The 20245-nt window shown below is 40.1% G+C and overlaps 1 protein-coding gene across 1 annotated transcript in view; it reads left to right on the top strand.

The window, feature by feature from the left end:
• The first annotated feature begins 1601 nt into the window (after window positions 1-1601).
• Window positions 1602-20245, top strand: part of LOC137656812 (mitochondrial thiamine pyrophosphate carrier-like) — a 615169-nt gene continuing 596525 nt past the window's right edge. The window contains 5 exon segments of the mRNA XM_068391122.1: window positions 1602-1832; window positions 13422-13561; window positions 15818-15916; window positions 15918-15971; window positions 16572-16733. Of these exon segments, the coding sequence (XP_068247223.1) occupies window positions 13424-13561; window positions 15818-15916; window positions 15918-15971; window positions 16572-16733 (453 nt within the window). The 5' untranslated portion in view covers window positions 1602-1832; window positions 13422-13423.

The raw sequence follows: 20245 nt of genomic DNA, 5'->3' as shown, positions 1-20245 counted from the left end.
AAAGAAGCATTGATAGTTAAAAAAATGAATGAAAAAGGTAGAGCAGCCATCAACTGTCCAGCAGGCACAACAGAAGATATAACGATTGAAGGAAATGTTAGACAAGGAACTATATATGGACCCAAGCTATGCAGTATAGCAACTGACAAAGTTAATAGCATTAGCAGAAAAAATATCACATTGATAAGAAATATTGAAATTGAATCACTTGTATATGTAGATGATATAATGTTTCCCTCAGGAAGGAAAGATGGTATCGAATGTGCCATAAGTAACTGCCATAGCCTAGAGACCCTAAAGAAGTTCACTATAAACACCAACCCCAAAAAATCGGGTGTATTAAGAATTAACAAAAGAAAGAAAGAGAAAGAGGTGGAGATTGAAACAAAAGTGAAGAACGGAAAAGTAAGTTTAGTTAAGGAATATAAGTATCTGGGTGAATGGTATACAGAGAAGGGAAACAAAGAATTGAGTATCAGTAAAAAAACCCAGAGGGTTGCATATATGACCCAAGAAATAAGAAAATATGGGGATACGAGAAAAGTTGGAAAGATGGCATTGGAAGTCAGAAAGAAAATATATGAAACAGTAGTTGTACCAACAATATTTGCCAACGTGGAGACCTGGAGTGTAATTAGGGACAAAGATATGAAAGATCTAGAAAACCTCCAATACAAGATAATAAGAAATATGTACGAACTACCTGCGAGTACTCCATATTGGGGCATACTTGCAGAAACAGGAATATGGCCGGTGTCCTGCAGAATAGAATATAAGAAGTTAATGCTCTTCCATAACATCATAAACTCCGAGGAAAAAAGATTAGTAAGAGAGATAATTGAGGATCAATTGAAGAACCCGTATGGGAAGTGCTGGAGCAAGAGCGTAGAAGAAATCTGCAGTAAATATGGGATGGAAGTGGAAGAAATAAGAAGTTGGGGGAAAAGGACCCTGAAAAAAGAAATCAAGAAAAGAATTATAGAAAAAATAGAAGAAACTATTGACGAAAAAAAGAAAATAATGAAAAAATTAAGATTTATTAAAGGAAATGGCCCTATGCCTTATATCAGAGAAATGTATCTGGATAAGGCATCCCTTGTGATGAAAGCAAGATTAAATATGCTCAACTTAAGAGCAAATTTCAGGGGAAAATATGATGACAATATGTGTGATTTATGCAAAGAGGAAGAAGACACCACCGAACATTTATTTTTATGCCCAAAGTTAGAACAGCTGAAGAATGTAGAAATAAGTTTAGGTATGCTAAAAAATCCTGGCAGGGATCTGGCTGCATTTATAGATAGGGCAATGAATATAAAAGAAGAGTTTAGGAAGCCCAAACTGATTACCACAACAGGTTGCCAAAACTGATGATAGCAAGGTGTTATCCTATCCAATTTCAAAGTATAAGGGAATAAAAGTAAAGATTGTGAACCACATTATATTAATTTATTTAAGGCACAGATGATACAAACTTAATAATAAGAATAAGCTTAGAAGCTTTGCACCTATCTATAAAGAGATAGAGTGCCCGCAAACTTATTTTGCGGAGTGAGCAATAAGGAACCAGGAACCAGGAACCAGGAAACGAGGAACTTGGAAATTACGAATTGCCCAATTACTCTAACCGGTAAACCGGGTCATCAAGGAGTAATAACCTCGTAATTATTAATACGTTGACAGGTCTATTTGGCGATGCAGTGTCCAATGTAGCTAACCCTTATAGGCCTGATAATACTTCCGGGAAGATTTCCGGCCATATTGGGCTCTGCACCGAATCCAGATGACAGTTTCTCCGGAATACCAGTCTAGGCTAGCTCACTTAGTTTAAGGTACGGTAATCGTTATATATTTTAATATTCTGTTCTTAAAGTGTCTTTGATTTCCTGTTTAGTCTAAGGTAGTTAGCTTAGCTTAGAGTGGGCTAAGAGCCATTAGACCATGTATTTTTGTTAAGTATAACATTTGTATATATTTACTCGTGCCCCAATCAGATACTATGTTCGGTATGTTTTTCCCACCCAAAACCCCGAGTTTTCACCGGGGGTCCCCCATTACCGTAGGATATAGATATATATATATTTCTGAAACTACATTTGCGACGGAAACGAGTGTCATTTTCGAGGAGAGCGGAGATTTTTCTATAGATAAAAGTAGTTTTTTTTCCTAGGTTACATTGCCCTGTAAAACAGTACAATAATACAAATTAATGATTGTTGTGTTCTAATATATGTTTGAAGGGGGACATAAGGTATTTTAATATACCCTAGATTTACCATTCCTCTATTCAAAGATGTCCCAATGAATGTTGCACAATGACATTACAGCCCAAGTTATGTGGAGGGTGACGTCCAATATCCATTTACTTGAAGAGGGCTGGTGATGCCATCCACAGATGCTAAAGGTGTTTGCAGAGTAAGAAAACTCGGTCTTGGGTCACTCTGAGTGAGTGGTTGGTCTCCAAACAGTAGAGACCTAGGTTGGGTTAGGGAGGACCATGTGCTTTCAATAACTGTTCTAATGACAGCTTAGGGAGCTATGTATTGTTAAATGTGCAAAGCCATCTGTTAACTTATATCTTAACCTTAGTTTGCTCTACATGGTCTTCTTTCGCATCAATTGCAAGTGCCAAGGTGTTGTATAGCAATCATAATTAAGGTTTATTTACGTATCTTATCGTGTTTCATAAGAGTATTTTATCATCATACTCATCGTATTTTATCATTACAGTGGTCATCAATGTTTTTGTCTGTTTTTCTCTTTACGAGTTCTCCATGTATTCTTTTGCCCTATTCCATTTTCCTGAATTCTATCAAGGCTAGGTCTTCATCTATCCACTTTTTCAATGATTTTTTTAGTTTTCTCTTGGGTTTTCATCTTGCCACTTTTATAACTTTTTATGATGCCTTTTTGTTAAGGATATTTTAATTTTATTTAGTCAAATGTACCCTATGATGCCTTGTAGGCTATCTTGACTTAATGACTTTTTGATTAAAGCTATGGATAGAATTCCAGCTTAGCTTGATCTTATTGTTTAGTTGGCTTATTGTTGCTGGTGGCTGAGATCCCATTCTAATTCTGGTCGCCAAAGCGTTTGGTCATCTGTTTCTGACCTTCGCTTTTATATCAATGGAAGAGGTTTAGAGGTCGCAGGAGAAAAAAATCCAAATGTGATCGTTCTTTGGCGTCGACAGAAACTATGAATCCTAAGCCTGCTTTTTCCTGTCCTGATCTTACCCTGTCTGATTACCCTGTCTGATTACCCTGTCTGATCCATTGTTATCGAAGTTACCTTAGGACCCGGTAATGATTGATGGCGACCAAATGTTTGTGAATGAGTATGTGGATATAAAGTACAGTACGGTACTGTAGTTTCTCTGGCCCTCAGTCTTGAGGCTGAGATTTCTTCCTCTGAAGTTAACCCTTTGGGAACTGGCTTCACACCAGCTGTCGATAGCACTCCGGCTGATGTCACGTATCATCGGATTTTAACAATCCTCCTCATTCGCCATCCCCCCCCCCCCCCACACAACCACACACACAAGTGTGCTTAGCTCATACAAGCAACTCCTCATTTGGGATGTAGGAGAACAAGGAGATTTTTTTGATGTTCCAAAAGTGTTATTAGTGTGAGTCGCACACAAATCCCATCAGTAAACACCAACGCGTACACTTTTAATTCTTTAGCTGTGCGCCATCATTTTCCTCGTACACCACAATCGAATTGTTCCCCTTCATGGACTACTTTCCCCTCCCCCTGACTGGAAAATAACAAAGACTTTTTATCCTAAGAAATCTACGGTGATAAAAGATTATCATAAGTTACTGCATTCACTGGGAGCTCACTATAGCTCGACAGTGTGTCCGCAGTCTTACAAACTATCCCTCGCTAGCTTGTTTTCAACCTGAATGCGATACGCGCCTAACAGCGAGCACGCCAGTTGAACGCATAGCCACAGCAACTAGCCCGCCTACTGTTCATCCAACAACTTATTGTTCCGGAAACTCCCCTTTGGTTAGGACTCCTCCTTCTCCTCCAGTAGTTCCTGTGGAGGAGGAGATTTGTCCTTCAGTGACTTATCAATCATATCATATGAATCGGAGAAAAGAATTGGCAGTTTTTAGAGGTTAGACCTATCTTTCCTCAAGCAAGTGATAGGAAACAACACTTGGAACGTTATCCCCCATTCCCTAAGTTGTTCCTCGTAATTTCATGCTCCATTAGCACCCAAGCATTTACGACCCAGTTCTCCAATGCTTTTTCAAACTCAGACATGAACCTGATCCCCAAGTCACCAGCTCGGAGAGACCTTGACATTTCACGTGAATGTAAATTACTGATGACTGATTTTTCTTGTCAGACTCATGATGAAGCTAAACTTTCACTTCCTCCCCCATCATATTATCCTTTTTCCCCAGAATGAGAGCTTGCCTTTACCTTGCCCTCACGTTCATAGTCAGTTCCATGAACTTCTACTGTACTCCAGAGATTTGACGAAACGTAAAGATATTCCTGATAGCTATAAGATCCCAAAGACAGCACTTAAACAAGAACCGTATCCTACTGAACCTAGACCTAGGGCTCGGTCTCCTGGTACTTCATCCTTTATAGTTACTGAGGATTCTCCAGAGTTTGCCACAGTTAGACTCAAGACACAACTGGAATGCCCCCCAGGAAGTCCCTACTTCAGCCCTAGGGGGTCATCTTCGTTTATGAAAGTTACGAGTGTTATCTGTCGAATTATTGGTCTTAGAGAAGCTCCCCACGTGCCCCTATTATTGGAAGAGGCACTTTTAATTAATGGCTTCTCGGAAGTGCAGAGAATGTAGGTCAACACTATGGTCATACATATTTTATGGAATGTGCAAACTTCTCCCTACTGCAAATTTATTTTAAAATTTAAAACTTGATAGGTTTTTGGTTATTAATTTCAGTTTTAATTTTTTGTAATGGACTGCAATTTATGAAATATTTTATCAAAATCTTTTAATTTTGTAAGTTTTCAATGTAGATTCAGCCATGTTTGTAGTACTGTATTTATTATTATTACTAGCTAAGCTACAACCCTAGTTGTAAAACCAGGATGCTTTAAGCCCAAGGGCTCCAACAGGGAACATAGCCCTGTGAGGAAAGGAAATAAGGAAACCTAGAATTGTGAGTCTGAATGTACCAGCTTGTTAGAGAACTCTTAACCCAAGACAGTGGCATACCATGTTAGAGAAGCTATGGCACTACTTAAGGCCAGAGAACAATGGTTTGATTTTGGATTGGCTTCCAAGAAGAGTTGCTTACCATAGCCAAAGAGTCTTCTTAAAATATTTTATTTTTCTTTTTTTCCTTTCCTCACTGAGATATTTTCCCTGTTGGAGCCCCTGGGCTTGTAGCATCCTGCTTTTCCAACTAGGGTTGTAGCTTAGAAATAATATTGATAATAATAATACCATTACAAAGTACAGTAGGTATATGAGGAAAGAGGAGAATTTGTAAAGAAAAGGTCACACTATTCAGTGTATGTGTAGGCAAAGGAAAAATGACCTGTAACCAGAGGGGGATCCACTGTAGTACTATCTGGCCAGTCAAAGGACCCAGTAACTTTCTAGCTGTAGTACGGTATTTCAATGGGTGGCTGGTGCCTTGGCCAACCTACTACCTACTTTGATTGTAGTACTCCAGTCTTGAAAATTCCAATATTCCAGTTTCTATAGTACAAGCATAGCATCTTTTACTTGGAGAGTTCTTCTATTTCCTCTTGATTGTTAAAGATCTGCTGTGTTTTAATCAGTTAAAGGATATGAGATTTAAGAGGTAAAATGTTAGCTCCTTGTGGTGTAGGTAGTCTCCTTTATTGTCTGACTATACTAATTTGCTTGAACTAAGCACTTAAAGTATTTACCACTTGAACTGTCTTTTACAATGTAGCAATTAAAACTTGATAAAAGCTTTGGATTTTTTAAACAAATATACAAATGTCATATTTTATTAGTGGGTATGGACCAATTACCATACCTTAACTATACTGTTTTGGGTTGAGGAAGAGAAACGTAATTTTTCTGTACCACACTCTCTCTCTAAACTTGGAACAAAGGGTTGTTTTGAATAAAAAATTTTAAAGATAGGATCTTCAGAGCTTTTCATTTGGAGAAATGGATAATACAGAAATTTCAGGAAAGTATTGAAATAATTTTAGTTTAAATATGAAGTAACTTCATGTGGAATAAAATTACTTTAATTTCTGACATCACAGCCAATACCCTACCCACATTTTGTTTACAATACAATATTTTACCGTTAGACTGACTTTTAAGATTAAGAAAAATCTCAAGATATTACACATTCTAAACTTTAATCATCTACAAAGATTTTTACATCATTATTATTTCTGTCAGTGCAAAATACTACTACCTTTCATTATAAATGTAGCTACTGCTAAACTCCAATGTGCAATCAGTCCTCTGGCATTGTTGGACTCCTTTAATTGAAAATACATTACTGTACAGTGTATTTGAAATGATCTGTATGTTAAGGAGTATTGTTTGAAAAAAATGTAAGTTTTCAATATTAATCTTACCCGATAATCATGTAGCTGTCAACTCTGTTGCCGACAGAAATCTACGGTCGGGATACGCCAGCGATCGCTATACAGGTGGGGGTGAACACACAGCGCCATCTGTGGTCAGGTACTCCAGTACTTCTTGTCAACACCACCTCAATTTTTCCTCTGTCGTGCCTCCGGCTAGACCTACATGTATACGCTGTTGATTCTGGAGTTTTTGCTCACGATTTGGTGATGTATTTGCTCTAGAGTTTAGCTTTCGCTATTCAGGAAGTTTTATCATTAGCTTAGCTAGCTTTTGGAATTAATTTGATTAATTTTGGTGACGAAGAGAGTATGAACTCTCTTTCACTTTTAAATGGCCGACCCTTCCCTTAGACGGAAGTGTTGGTGTCTAAGAGAGTATAGACTCTCTTTCTTAATTTTGCTTAACAAAGTTATAGATTTATTTTATTCTCTCCGCCTTTTATAGGCCTCTTCGATTAACTTCCTTTTATTATAAACTTATTAAAATTAATTTTTATTTTTGTTTATATTCGACCTTTCCTAATAGTAGGCGGTCTTTTCTTGGTACCGAAGTTAATTAACATTGAGCCCGTCATTTCGTTTTTACCTGTTAACATATTATGCTATTTTAATGTTTTTGAAAGAATTTCTTTGATAGTCTCGTACTGTTTTCAAAGTTGAACTAACGTTTTGTTTTGTCTCTGCAGTTGTTGACGTTCAGAACGTTCAACTTGCGCTCTATCGTTACGATAGAGAGAGAAATTTCACGGTGTCACGTTGCAGTAAGAGTAAACCGATTCTAGCGTTTTGTTCATTCTTTCTTAGCTTAATGGTTTTAATCTAATAAAGGAACTTTTTATTTGGGAAATCTTTCAGTTTTTTTCCTTTAACAATAATATGTTTTAACGATATATATGATTGGGCTCATCTCTCAGGTTCTAAGTCAAGAGAGAGAGAGAGAGATAGAGACGGAGGGAGAGAGAGGAGGATAAACGTTTCGTTCAAGCGAGTAACGTTGTTATCGTTTTTGCTCTTCTCCCTAGTCTCTTAAGGGGAAGAAGGTAAACGTTTCTAGAGTTTTATTCTTGTTCTCAAGCTTTATGCGGTGAGAGATTTTAAACGTAGTTTATTTGATCTAGTGTTTAGTCTCTTTCCAGCCACTGAATTATTTATCTTTCATTATATTTTTCTGTTACATTGTAATTCTGTTTTCGCAATTACTAACTTTTAAGGAAGGATAGAATTGCGTGTTTCAGGTACAAACCACTTAAAGTTTCGAGTTCAGTGAAATAAGTGCAAACAGAAAATCAAAAGTGATAAGTGATAAGCGCAAAGTGTTACAGTGTTGCGTTCGAGGGTTCGTCTGTTCGTGCCAGTTGTTCGCCTAGTCTGGGACCTCTTACAAGCTCCCAAGCCCAGGGGAGAAGTAATGTCGAAGGACTTATGGGTTCAGCAGGCCTTGATCGACGAACAGACGTTTCCCTCCGTGGTTTCGGGTGTATCTACACACGTTGCCGACGTGATCACCCCACCCACACAAAGACGAGAGAGCCCTTTTATTCCTTGTCTGCGGAAGAGGTTTCTCGCAGAAACCATGGACCAAATCTTACAGCTTTTAAGTGCAAGTCGGTCCCTTCCGCGCAAGTCCAACTCCTAGGTGTAGCCATTAGCACTGGGTCAGTTCAGACTTGCTGCAGTACGACAACTGCACACCTCCCAGAGAGAGTGTGGTATCGCAACAGGCAGTAGCTCCGTCTGTTGCCGCACCAGCTGTTTTAGACCCTCAGTCTCAACGGACAGTAGCTCCGTTTGTTGTTGTCTTTCTTAAACTCTAGTGGTCTATGCTGCAGACAATGCAGTCTCAGCTGGCGGTGTTGATGCAGGAGTTTCAGGCAGAGAAGGTTAACACACCTCCTCCTGCGAGCGCTCCTCCACCTCTACGCAGTCCAGCCTGCCAGACGTATGATGTTGAGGTTCCTCAAGCTACCTCCATGCGTGAGCTGCCGCATTGGGAGTTGCCAGATACCAGCTCTGTGCAGCAACCTCCACTTTCCTTGAGGCAGGAGCCTCTTGCCACGCGGCAACCTCCTCAACACTTGAGGCAGGAGCCTTATGCTTTACAGCAACCTCCTCTACCCTTGAGGTAGGAGCCTCATGCGTTGCGACTACCTCCTCCATCCTCGAGGCAACAACCTCTTGCGGTGCGACAACCTCCACCATCCTCGAGGCAGCAACCTCAACTCCACCTCTGCGCAGTCCACCCTGCCAGACGTATGATGTTGAGGTTCCTCAACCTACCTCCACGCGTGAGCTGCCGCATTGGGAGTTGCCAGATACCAACGCTATGCAGCAACCTCTTGCGTTGCGGCAACCTCCACCATCCTTGAGGCAGCAACCTCAACTCTTGCGGCAGCCACCTCCACTGAGGGAAGAGCCTCAACTCTTGAGGAACCTCATGCTATGAGATTCTTGAGGCAGGAACCTCACAGGAGCCTCAATGGGCTCTCGTGGCATGGTTGATTTCGACCTGGCCTTTCATTAGAAGGGGCTAGCGTTCGATCCCAAGTATGAGGTAGAAATTTATTTCTATTTGAACACGATGTTGAGTCAATATTTATCCATATTGACTCATTAGGGGTAATTTGAATGAATTACTGCCAATTGTGTCACGTGGTGGCCCGGGGAAATCTGGTAAAACTCGCTGATAAAGAGACTGATGTCTCACCAGGTAAATCCTCGGACAGCTAGATTAGTGTCAGGTTCAGATTTCCTTTATTTAATCCTCCTCAAACCATGAGGCAGGAGCCTCATGCTATGCGGCAACCGCCTCAACCCATGAGGCAGGAGCATCATACTATGCGGCATCCTCCTCAACGCATGCGGCATAAGCCTCTTCCCTTGCAGCTTGAGCCTCATCCCATGCAGCATGAGCCTCATACCATGCAGCATGAGCCTCATCCCATGCAGCATGAGCCTCATCCCATGCAGCATAAGCCGCACGCCATGCAACATGCTCTGCTTACCTTACAGCATGCTCTACATACAGCATGCTCTGCATACAGCATGCTCTGCATACCTTACCGCATGCTTCTCAGTCACACATCTTTGGTTGTTGCCAACTCACTAGACTGTCAAACAGTTTCATAACGTTGCCTTCTAGTCTGCTGCTTTTGCACCAGTGAAACCCTCACTGAGAGAACTTAGCTTTTCTCGGATATGGTTCCTGTAGATGAGAAAGTGCTATTCTCCCTCCTTCTGATATTCCCTTGAGGACTCTGTCATTTGGAGAGGAGCCTTTAGCTGCGTAGCCTCCTATGGACTTTTATTTAAGCATAACATGCTTCCAGGGAAGGTAATGGTTCCACTTCAGTCGCTAACCCCGTCTGTTACCACACCTGCTCCCATAGACCTTGAGCTGTGTTGCAAGACATGCAGTCCAAGCTTAGTCCTTGTTAGAGGATTTTTTGTTTACGGAGTCAGTGTGTCACTGGGAAGACGTTCAACAACCAGCAGAAGTGACTTGTTGTGACGCAGTGCGGCAACCTCAGCAACCCGATAAGGAGTTGTCTGTACGACCCAGACAGTCTAGACAGCTTCGGGTTGTCACTGTACTTCCTCGCTTCCCCATGGTTGACAGTTCACAGACTGTGCATCAGTACCATGATCTTGTGTCCGGCTCCGTCAGACGACTAGCTTTTAAGAGCTCCCACAAGTCGTCGCTGTCTGGAGATTCTCAGATGGACTATGGATCTGACCAAGGAACTGGGCCTCCTGGTCAAATTTTGAGGAGTCCCAGCTCGTCCCATCCCAGACCATTGTCTACCTGGGTATGGATCTTCAGAGTCGAGCTTTTCGGGCTTTTCCGTCGGCCCCAAAGATCTACTAAGCCCTAGTTTGCATCCAGAGCATGCTGAGAAGGAACCGATGCTCAGTCAGGTAGTGGATGAGTCTAACAGGGACACTTTCATCGCTGGCCCTGTTCATCGAGTTAGGGAGACCCCACCTCCGCCCCCTTCAGTATCATCTAGCGGCTCACTGGATTAAGGACATGACGCTAGAGACGATCTCAGTTCCTGTTTCCGAAGAGAGGAGGTCTACTCTCACGTGGTGAAAGAACAGCTTTCTTCTCAAGGAAGTCTACCTTTGGCTGTTCAGAAACCCGACCGCCGTCTCTTCTCTGACGCATCAGACACGGGCTGGGGTGCGACTTTGGACGGACAGGAATGCTCGGGAACATGGAATCAGGAGCTAAGGACACTTCACATCTTTTGCAAGGAGCTGTTGGCGGTTCATCTGGCCTTGATAAACTTCAAGTCCATCCAGCTTAACTAGGTGGTGGAGGTGGACTCTGACTACACCACAGCCTTGGCTTACATCTCCAAGCAGGGAGGGACTCATTCGTGGAAGTTGTTCTAGATCGCAAGGGACCTCCTCATCTGGTTAAAAGATCGAAAGCTCACGCTGGTAACGAGGTTCATTCAGGGCGATATGAATGTCATGGCAGATCGCCTTAGCCGGAAGGGTCAGGTCATCCCCACAGAGTGGACCCTTCACAAGAATGTTTGCAGCAGACTTGGGGCCCTGTGGGGTCAGCCAACCATAGATCTGTTCGCTACCTCGATAACCTAGAGGCTCCCGTTGTATTGTTCTCCGATTCCAGACCCAGCAGCAGTTCACGTGGATGCTTTTCTGCTGGATTGGTCCCATCTCGACCTGTATGCATTCCCGCCGTTCAAGATTGTCAACAGGGTACTTCAGAAGTTCGCCTCTCGCAAAGGGACACGGCTGACGTTGGTTGGCTCCGCTCTGGCCCGCGAGAGAATGGTTCATAGAGGTACTGCAATGGCTGGTCGACATTCCCAGGACTCTTCCTCTAGGAGTGGACCTTCTACGTCTACCTCACGTAAAGAAGGTACATCCAAACCTCCACGCTCTTCGTCTGACTGCCTTCAGTCTTTCGAAAGACTCTCAAGAGCTAGGGGCTTTTCGAAGGAGGCAGCCAGAGCGATTGCCAGAGCAAGGAGGACATCCACTCTCAGAGTCTATCAGTCTAAAGGGGAAGTCTTCCGAAGCTGGTACAAGGCCAATGCAGTTTCCTCATCCAGTACCACTGTAACCCAGATTGCTAACTTCCTGTTACATCTAAGGAACGTAAGATCCCTTTCAGCTCCTACGATTAAGGGTTACAGAAGTATGTTGGCAGCGGTTTTCCGCCACAGAGGCTTGGATCTTTCCACCAACAAAGATCTACAGGACCTCCTTAGGTCTTTTGAGACCTCAAAGGAACGTCGGTTGTCCACTCCAGGCTGGAATCTAGACGTGGTCCTAAGGTTCCTTATGTCATCAAGATTTGAACCTCTCCAATCAGCCTCTTTTAAGGACCTCACATTGAACACTCTTTTCCTCGTGTGCTTGACAACAGCTAAAAGAGTAAGTGAGATCCACGCCTTCAGCAGGAACATAGTTTTCACATCTGAAACGGCTACATGTTCCTTGCAGCTCGGTTTTTTGCTAAAAACGAGCTTCCTTCACGTCCTTGGCCTAAGTCGTTCGAGATCCCAAGCCTGTCCAACTTGGTGGGGGACGAACTGGAGAGAGTACTTTGCCCAGTTAGAGCTCTTAGGTACTATCTAAAAAGGTCATAACCTTTACGAGGACAATCAGAAGCCTTTTGGTGTGCTATCAAGAAGCCTTCTCTTCCAAGGTCTAAGAACTCAGTTTCTTACCTATTCAGGCTCCTGATTAGGGAAGCACATTCTCATCTGAAGGAAGAAGACCTTGCTTTGCTGAAGGTAAGGACACATGAAGTGAGAGCTGTGGCTACTTCAGTGGCCCTCAAACAGAACCGTTCTCTGCAGTGTGTTATGGATGCAACCTATTGGAGAAGCAAGTCAGTGTTCGCATCATTCTATCTCAAAGATGTTCAGTCTCTTTACGAGAACTGCTACACCCTGGGACCATTCGTAGCAACGAATGCAGTAGTAGGCGGGGGCTCAGCCACTACATTCCCATAATCCCATAACCTTTTTAACCTTTCTCTTGAATACTTTTTATGGGTTGTACGGTCGGCTAAGAAGCCTTCCACATCCTTGTTGATTTGGCGGGTGGTCAATTCTTTCTTGAGAAGCGCCGAGGTTAAAGGTTGTGATGAGGTCCTTTAGTATGGGTTGCAGCCCTTTATACTTCAGCACCTAAGAGTCGTTCAGCATCCTAAGAGGACCGCTACGCTCAGTAAGGAAGACGTACTTAATAAAGGCAGAGTAATGGTTCAAGTCGTCTTCCTTACCAGGTACTTATTTATTTTGTTATTTTTGAATAACTAATAAAATAAAATACGGGATACTTAGCTTCTTTGTTAACATATATGCTGGTCTCCACCCACCACCCTGGGTGTGAATCAGCTACATGATTATCGGGTAAGATTAATATTGAAAAATGTTATTTTCATTAGTAAAATAAATTTTTGAATATACTTACCCGATAATCATGATTTAATTGACCCACCCTTCCTCCCCATAGAGAACCAGTGGACCGAGGAAAAAATTGAGGTGGTGTTGACAAGAAGTACTGGAGTACCTGACCACAGATGGCGCTGTGTGTTCACCCCCACCTGTATAGCGATCGCTGGCGTATCCCGACCGTAGATTTCTGTCGGCAACAGAGTTGACAGCTACATGATTATCGGGTAAGTATATTCAAAAATTTATTTTACTAATGAAAATAACATATTTATTTGTAGACAGAAATGGAATGAATTAAAGCTTTGCGTTTTTTTTATATTGGGTGTTTTGGAATACTTTATTCCTGTAGCCTATTTCATACAGCATGTTGTTTTTGAAAATTAAATTTTTTTTTTTTCAGTTATGGTGAGCCATGTTGGGTATAATTCAAACCATGACGTCTATTTATCGGCAACTGAGCATGCCATTGCCGGAGCTGTTAGCGGCATGATTACAAGGGGGCTCGTCCAACCTTTGGATGTCTTGAAGATAAGATTCCAAGTACGTGAGTGTAAACATGGGTATAATAATGTTCATCCTGTTTGAGATATGGGACTTGTACATATGTGTAAAGATTTTTGGCTTCCTTTGCTAAGGAGAAAGTGCCTTTAATTTTCACGGAAGAGTTAATACTGTAAATGTGTGTTTTTATTTCTTTTAATTACTTAGTGTACTATATTGTAAAGACAACATATGTCAATATTGTATGTTTTGAAATTATTCTGATTTAGAAGTTCTCTTAGAAGAATGGAAGAGCTGTTACACTGTGATTAAAGCTTGCGTAGAAAATAATTTTCTACTTTTAAGGTAGTTTTGAAAACCCTTACTGATATATTATAAGACCTTACGTTACAACAGTCTCGTCTTCAGTGTTTCGTGGATATGATGTATCTCCCATAAACTAATAAGAAAACTGGTTTCTACCTCCAATGTTTGTGTCATATTTATGAACAGCAGGATTAGTTCGTGTATGTATCTATAGAGAACTAATATTTAGTTTCGATCGCCGAAGAAAACATTAACGCGGTGCATGAGCGAAGAAAACCACTTATGAATGCCCTGCATTGGCAATTACTAGGCCCTTCTGGATTGTTGTTACCTTTGTGCATATGTGTACTGTATGGCATTCTGGATTGTTGGTGCTTCTGTGCTTGTGTGTGTGTTGTTCTGGATTGTCTTTTTCTGGTAAAGTTTCCCTGTAACATTTTGTTATTCATCATGGCTCCCAAACATAAGGTAGATGATAATGGCAAGTGCATCAAAGGAATGTCATCACAATGGATGTATAGTTAGAGATTGTGAAGTGAGCAGAAATGCCAACAAAAATTGACAGTGTGCAGAAACTTGAGAGTTTTAATGCCACAACAATTATCAAAGATAAAGATTGTGGTTTTGATCACGTAATGGAAATCTGTTCCTATGAAATCTACATTGATTGTAAAACAGCGTAGTGGTCTCATAATTGAGATGGAGAGATTTGTTATTCTAGTTATTCAGCTGGAAGAACAGAGTCAACGGCATATCCAAGTGATTCTTAGGGTAATTCAGGCGAAAGCGAAATTACTGTTTGACACATAGAAAAAAGAAAAGGGGAAGGGAGTGAAATTGAAGTTTGTAGCCAGTTGGGTTTTAGAAGCATGCAAATTCTCATAGCATTATAGCTCAAGGTGATGAGAAAGCAGCAGATTGTATCCTAATGTGTGTGATGCAATGATTAAGAAGGGGAGTTACCTTGCTGGCCAGGACATAAATTTGGCAAGGAGAGACTTGACTATGCTTATAATGCTATTGGTGACTACGAGCTGAAGCTCGGGCTGGGAATCCAAGGGCATTTCTAAGGGTCAAACATCTGCCATCTGGAAATCGAAGGCAGCTTGGGTGCCACTTCAGTCATTTGAAAACTGGTTAGTTCATTAGTAAATTTTCATGTGTCAGAAGTGAATCTGTACTGTTTCCAGGGTTTGCCACTTTCAAAGTGGCTAATGTTGGACAATGCCCTTGGTCACCCTGCACAATTGAATTACTTTGATCCAGATATCCAGCTGGTTTATTCACTGCACAATACCACTGCTATTTTGCAGCATAGGGACCAAGGTGTCATTAACTCTCCCAATGCCTTCTACCTTCGTAGTCACTTTATCTATGGCTTTAGAAGAAACTGAGAAGAGCCAGAAATTTTGTAAGCCCTACAACATTCTTTCTTCTCTGAAGAACATAGATAATGCTTGGGCTGAAGTAAAGCAGATACACTTCAATGGTTTGTGGGGAAAAAGGTCTTCCATGTTTGTTAATTTCAATGGCTTTGAGGAGACGATTGACTCGCTGAGAAGGTTCTTGAACTGAGTAAACATCTTGATCTGTGGGTAGAGGCTGATGTCACAGAGCTATAGGCATCACTAACAGGTACAATAAGATCTACTGAGGGGTCATGGATTTGCTGGTGTATTACGAGTGTATCTTGGAGAAGAAGAGAGGAGGTCGATTTCCCGACTAGAATAAGAAGCTACTTCCAAAAGGTGTTTAGGTAGAAAGAGATAAGAGAATGTTAGAAAAGTTAATGGCAAAGAAAGGCATCTTTGGATTAACATGCTCCAAGAAGTATTTAGTGCTGCCTACTGTATCCTGTTTGAGCACTTTGAAGTCTAAAATTGTGGGATATAGTTTGTAGCAGGGTTAACTTTGATTAGTAATGTTGTTCATTATGTATTGAACATAAAAAGTAATTCTTAAGTTGCAATAATTTTTCTTTCATTTTAGCTTCAGGTTGAACCGACATCGAAAAGAGGTGGAGGACTGTATCATGGAGTTTTCCAGAGTATGCTTAAAATAATCAGAACAGAAGGTGTGCAGGGGCTCTTGGAAAGGTCATATTCCAGCACAGATTTTAAGCGTCTCCTATGGTGTAGGGCAGGTGGGTAGGCCTATATTTAATTTATTATTGTATGGTTTTGTGAACCTTTTCTACAACTTGTTACATCCTTCAACATGAGACCTTTAGCTCCTGGTTAATTACAGTTGTACTCTCCTCAAATGACTCAACTTGTTTGTGTAGATGAATTATAGTTTTTGTCAATTTTGTCATACTGTAGTTGTTCCTTAGTCTGGACTTAGTCCTTCATCATTCATCATTGTTATGAATATTTTAATGTAAGCTTTTCTCTCTATGGAGTTGGATGTGAAACGATTTCTCTCTTTTCCCGTGTATCCTGTGGTCTTTCCTCCTGAAATCTTATCAGGGCTGCCTCTTCATCTTATTACATTTTCTATGAAGCCTTATGCTTTTCTACAGGTATTCATCCAACCTCCCCATATTTACTGTTATTCTCACTAACTGTATCGTAAATTGAGGTTGTTCTCTGGATTTGGATTTATATCTAATTTTAAATGACTAATATAGTGTGTAAACAACACTGTTTTTAGGAGACAGTTTTAGTTTCATTTTCTTATTGTCTTTTTTTTTATGTCTACATTTTGTTTCTAAGGTTTCATAAGTACAGTATTCTATTTACAGTTTGGGAGCTATGCTGTTTTGACAAAAGCAGTAAATGATGTATCAAAGGGACAAACACAGCTGACTGCTATTTGTGGGGGATTAGCTGGAATGTGCGGCACTCTTGTTTCAATGCCGTGTGATGTAGTCCGAACAAGGTTGGTAGCTCAAGGTACACCAAAGGTAAGAATTCTCTGCAGTTGCATTAAATTGTTTTAGTCTATATAAGATTTAGTTCTTGGTTGTGAGCTTTAGAAGAGGCTCCTTACCTCTTTACTCAATTTCAGTTGCCCTTAGTTTCTGGAAATGATGTGATAATTTAATTTAACCCTTTGAACGACAATTTTACTTGTTGTATTATATGTGCGATTTCTACGCCCTTTGGCATCCTTGGATGTATTTTATGTTATTACTACCTATTGTCTTTTATTATTTATGTGCAGGGCAGTTTTAATAAAAAATGTGGCATTTTGTATCATTAAAAAAGAAGTATATTGAACTATGCAAAAAAATCAGAAATGTTTTCTGCACTAAAATGGATTAAGTAAAATGTCCCCCCCCCACAAAAAAAAAAAAAAAAAAAAAAGTGTGCCAGAGACTTGAGTGCTCATTATTTGGTGAGAGGTTTGCCACTCAAAGGGTTAACAACCTACTGTTAGAGTAGTTTGTACACATACAAGATCACTCTCTAAGAAAAGAAAATTTAAAACTATGGCAAGTTCTCTAGATAAGAATCCTCAACTTGAGAATTTTAAAGAAAGGAACCTACATGTGCGATGAATTAGAAATTATTTGAATTGCAAATTATCAATCAACTTTTTTTAAAGCATTTCATTTTGTTCAAATAGCAGGTGTAATATCAACGGACTGAAAACAAACAATGGAGAGTAGGGGTTGGTGTTTATGGGGTTGATGCCCCATCTAATTATATTGGACCTGAGATCCTATCAATTTAAGGATGCATCTCGTTTTTGTCTAGTGGTCTTGCAGTGCCTCGATTACCATTTTATAAAGATATGATAATGTAGTGTAATATTAATTGATTGTAAAGAGCTTCAAAGGTTTTTTTTTTTTTATTGAGTACTAGCCAATATGTATATAAAGGGAAACAAATTCTCCAAAGGCAAATGCTCAATGCATAAAATGAAAGCAATTGTGGTGTCTAGGATTTGCTGGTTAAATGGCTTCTTTTAGGAAAATTCTTGTTTTTGTTACTGTAAGGAGCTTTGTATTCATTTGATTGTGGAGTAAGCTTCCTAATTTCACCGTTGAAGTCCAAAATTGTTGCAAATTTTTTTTTATGTTGCACAGGTTGATATATCTTTCTTCATAGTTTATATTGACAGATCTATTCTAATTCTTTTTATTAGCTTTACAATATTTTATATAAATGTAGTATATAGTGTATTTCCTTTCGTCACTTGGTTATTTTCCCTGTTGGAGCCCTTGGGCTTACAGCATTTTGCTTTTCCAACTAGGGTCATAGCTTGGCCAGCTCCACGTTATATTAATTGATTTTCAGCAAAAGTTTACTATATTTTGCAAGTGTTTTGTTGTTGCTAAAGGATATGCTCTGCTGTCTTTTTCAATTTTCCATCTGTAATTCAAATATCATGGGTCTCTAGTTATATATTTTTTTTTATTACTGCTAGACTCCTACTTTAAGCATCCCATCATATCTAAGTCTTAATTTAGGTTTAATTTTCATACCTTAGTGAGTGGTTGAGATGATGGAAGTTTGTCCCTGTTTTGAGGCGACATTTTTTTCCACTAAAAATTTTCCATAATTACGCACATTCCAATCTGACCAAAACTTGTGACAAAAAGTTAAGAAATTTGTAACCTCTCTCTCTCTCTCTCTCTCTCTCTCTCCTCTCTCTCTCTCTCTCTCTCTCTCTCTCTCTCTCTTTTTCTTTTCTTAAAGATGATTTTAAGGTCAAGAGATTGATAGCTTTCTCACAATGAACTATGGTTCTCACTTTACCATGATCCTTTACATGTTTGATACTGTAGCAGAAACCGAGCACTCTATGCTCATGCTCTCAGGTTACATAATAACAACTAACATCACACAATAAAATAAGAAAAATAATAAATTTGATTGCTTTTTCTTAGTAATCGTAACCAAGAACGAAGAATAACAACAACGTAACAAATAAACATAAAGATATAGTCTAAACCGAGCACCTTCCTGAGGTGTGAACATAACTATAACAAAGACTAAATCGCTATTCTTCGTAGGTCCAAATTGGACTTGCTAGCAAATAAATACCATAGTAAAAACCAATAATAAATAATGATAATAAAATTGGTCATAAAACGTAAGTGATATAACCTAGATGACAGAGTACCAGAAGGGCAATAATAACTTGAAAATTTACTGAAGCGAACACAACCCAAAATGGCTGCCGATATCGAGGCTGGTCAATCGCTTCAAAAACTGAAACCCACAATACTGGAAACAGAATAAATGCCCGGTACTGCAATAAACTGTCAAAACAAACTATGGTACTTAACATTGGTAAAGGTGAAGTAGCAACGTCAGTCATGTTTAATTAACGACAAACACTTCGAGAAACACTGGCCAAAAAAAATATCAACTTTGCGGGCAAGTCCAAAACAGAAGGATGTACTGGAGGGTGTTCGGTGGCGTGGTGCAAGTGTGGTTTCTGGGGTCTTTGTTACGGCCCTTCCCTTTGATGAAGGAGTTATCTAATTGGAAGACAGCCTGTGAATAGTGGTTTTTACACGCCCCCGATGTAGACACGACACTCACGAGGTACTCGCGCGAGGGTAGTAACCTCTGCATTCCATACTTTTATTTTTCTCTGGTATATTTGGAAGATTTATATCAGAAAAGGTAGATAGAAGGACTTTTCACCGGGCGTCACAGGTCTCTCCCCAGAAATAGATTTTTCCTTCGTCAAAATCCCTTTATTTAATCATCAGATGATTTTTAAATATTAAACTTAGCCGGTGAATATATAATAGCTGACGTCTCCGACGGCTCGACAGAATCCAAAAACTCGCGAGCGATCGCCATGAAGGTAGCGGGTGTGCCCACCAGCGCCGACTATCGGCCAGATACCGCATATACATGTAAACAGCTCCAGTTCTTCTCTGTCGGTTTCATCGACAAGTCGATTCCACTCGCTATTATGACCTCGAGTTTTCTACCGAATTGGTGAAGTACTTGGTTTTGGTTTTATTGCTTTCGCCGTGTTGGATTATTCAATACTATCCTCAAAAGAAATGCTTTTGAAAGGAGAGTAAAAGTGTTTTGCCCTTGCTCTTTTATCTCTGGGTTTTTTCCATAGAGTAAAGATGGCCGACCCTTCCCTTAGTGTACGGAAGTGTGTTTTAGGCTTTTAGCAATTATCTTATCACGTTATAAATTGTTGTTGTTAATTATAGATTTTCCTCTATATATTTTATATCTCACCCGCCTTTATTAGGCCTCTTCGATTAGCTTTCCATTTATACTAAACATCAAGATAAATTTTATGTTTTGTTTATATGCGGCCTTACCTATTCCTCCCCTAGTCCGAGAGTAGGCGGTCCCAACTTGGAAACCGAAGTTAAACAACGTTGAGCCCATTCAACTTTTATTTTCGTTAAGTTTAAATCATTTGCTCTGTAAGAGTTATGAAATGAATATTTTTTAGTAGATATTTTATGAAAGATTTTCTTTGAAT

The sequence above is a fragment of the Palaemon carinicauda genome, chromosome 17 (assembly GCF_036898095.1).
Source record: "Palaemon carinicauda isolate YSFRI2023 chromosome 17, ASM3689809v2, whole genome shotgun sequence".
Lineage (NCBI taxonomy): Eukaryota > Metazoa > Arthropoda > Malacostraca > Decapoda > Palaemonidae > Palaemon > Palaemon carinicauda.
This window is presented reverse-complemented; position numbering and strand designations above follow the sequence as displayed.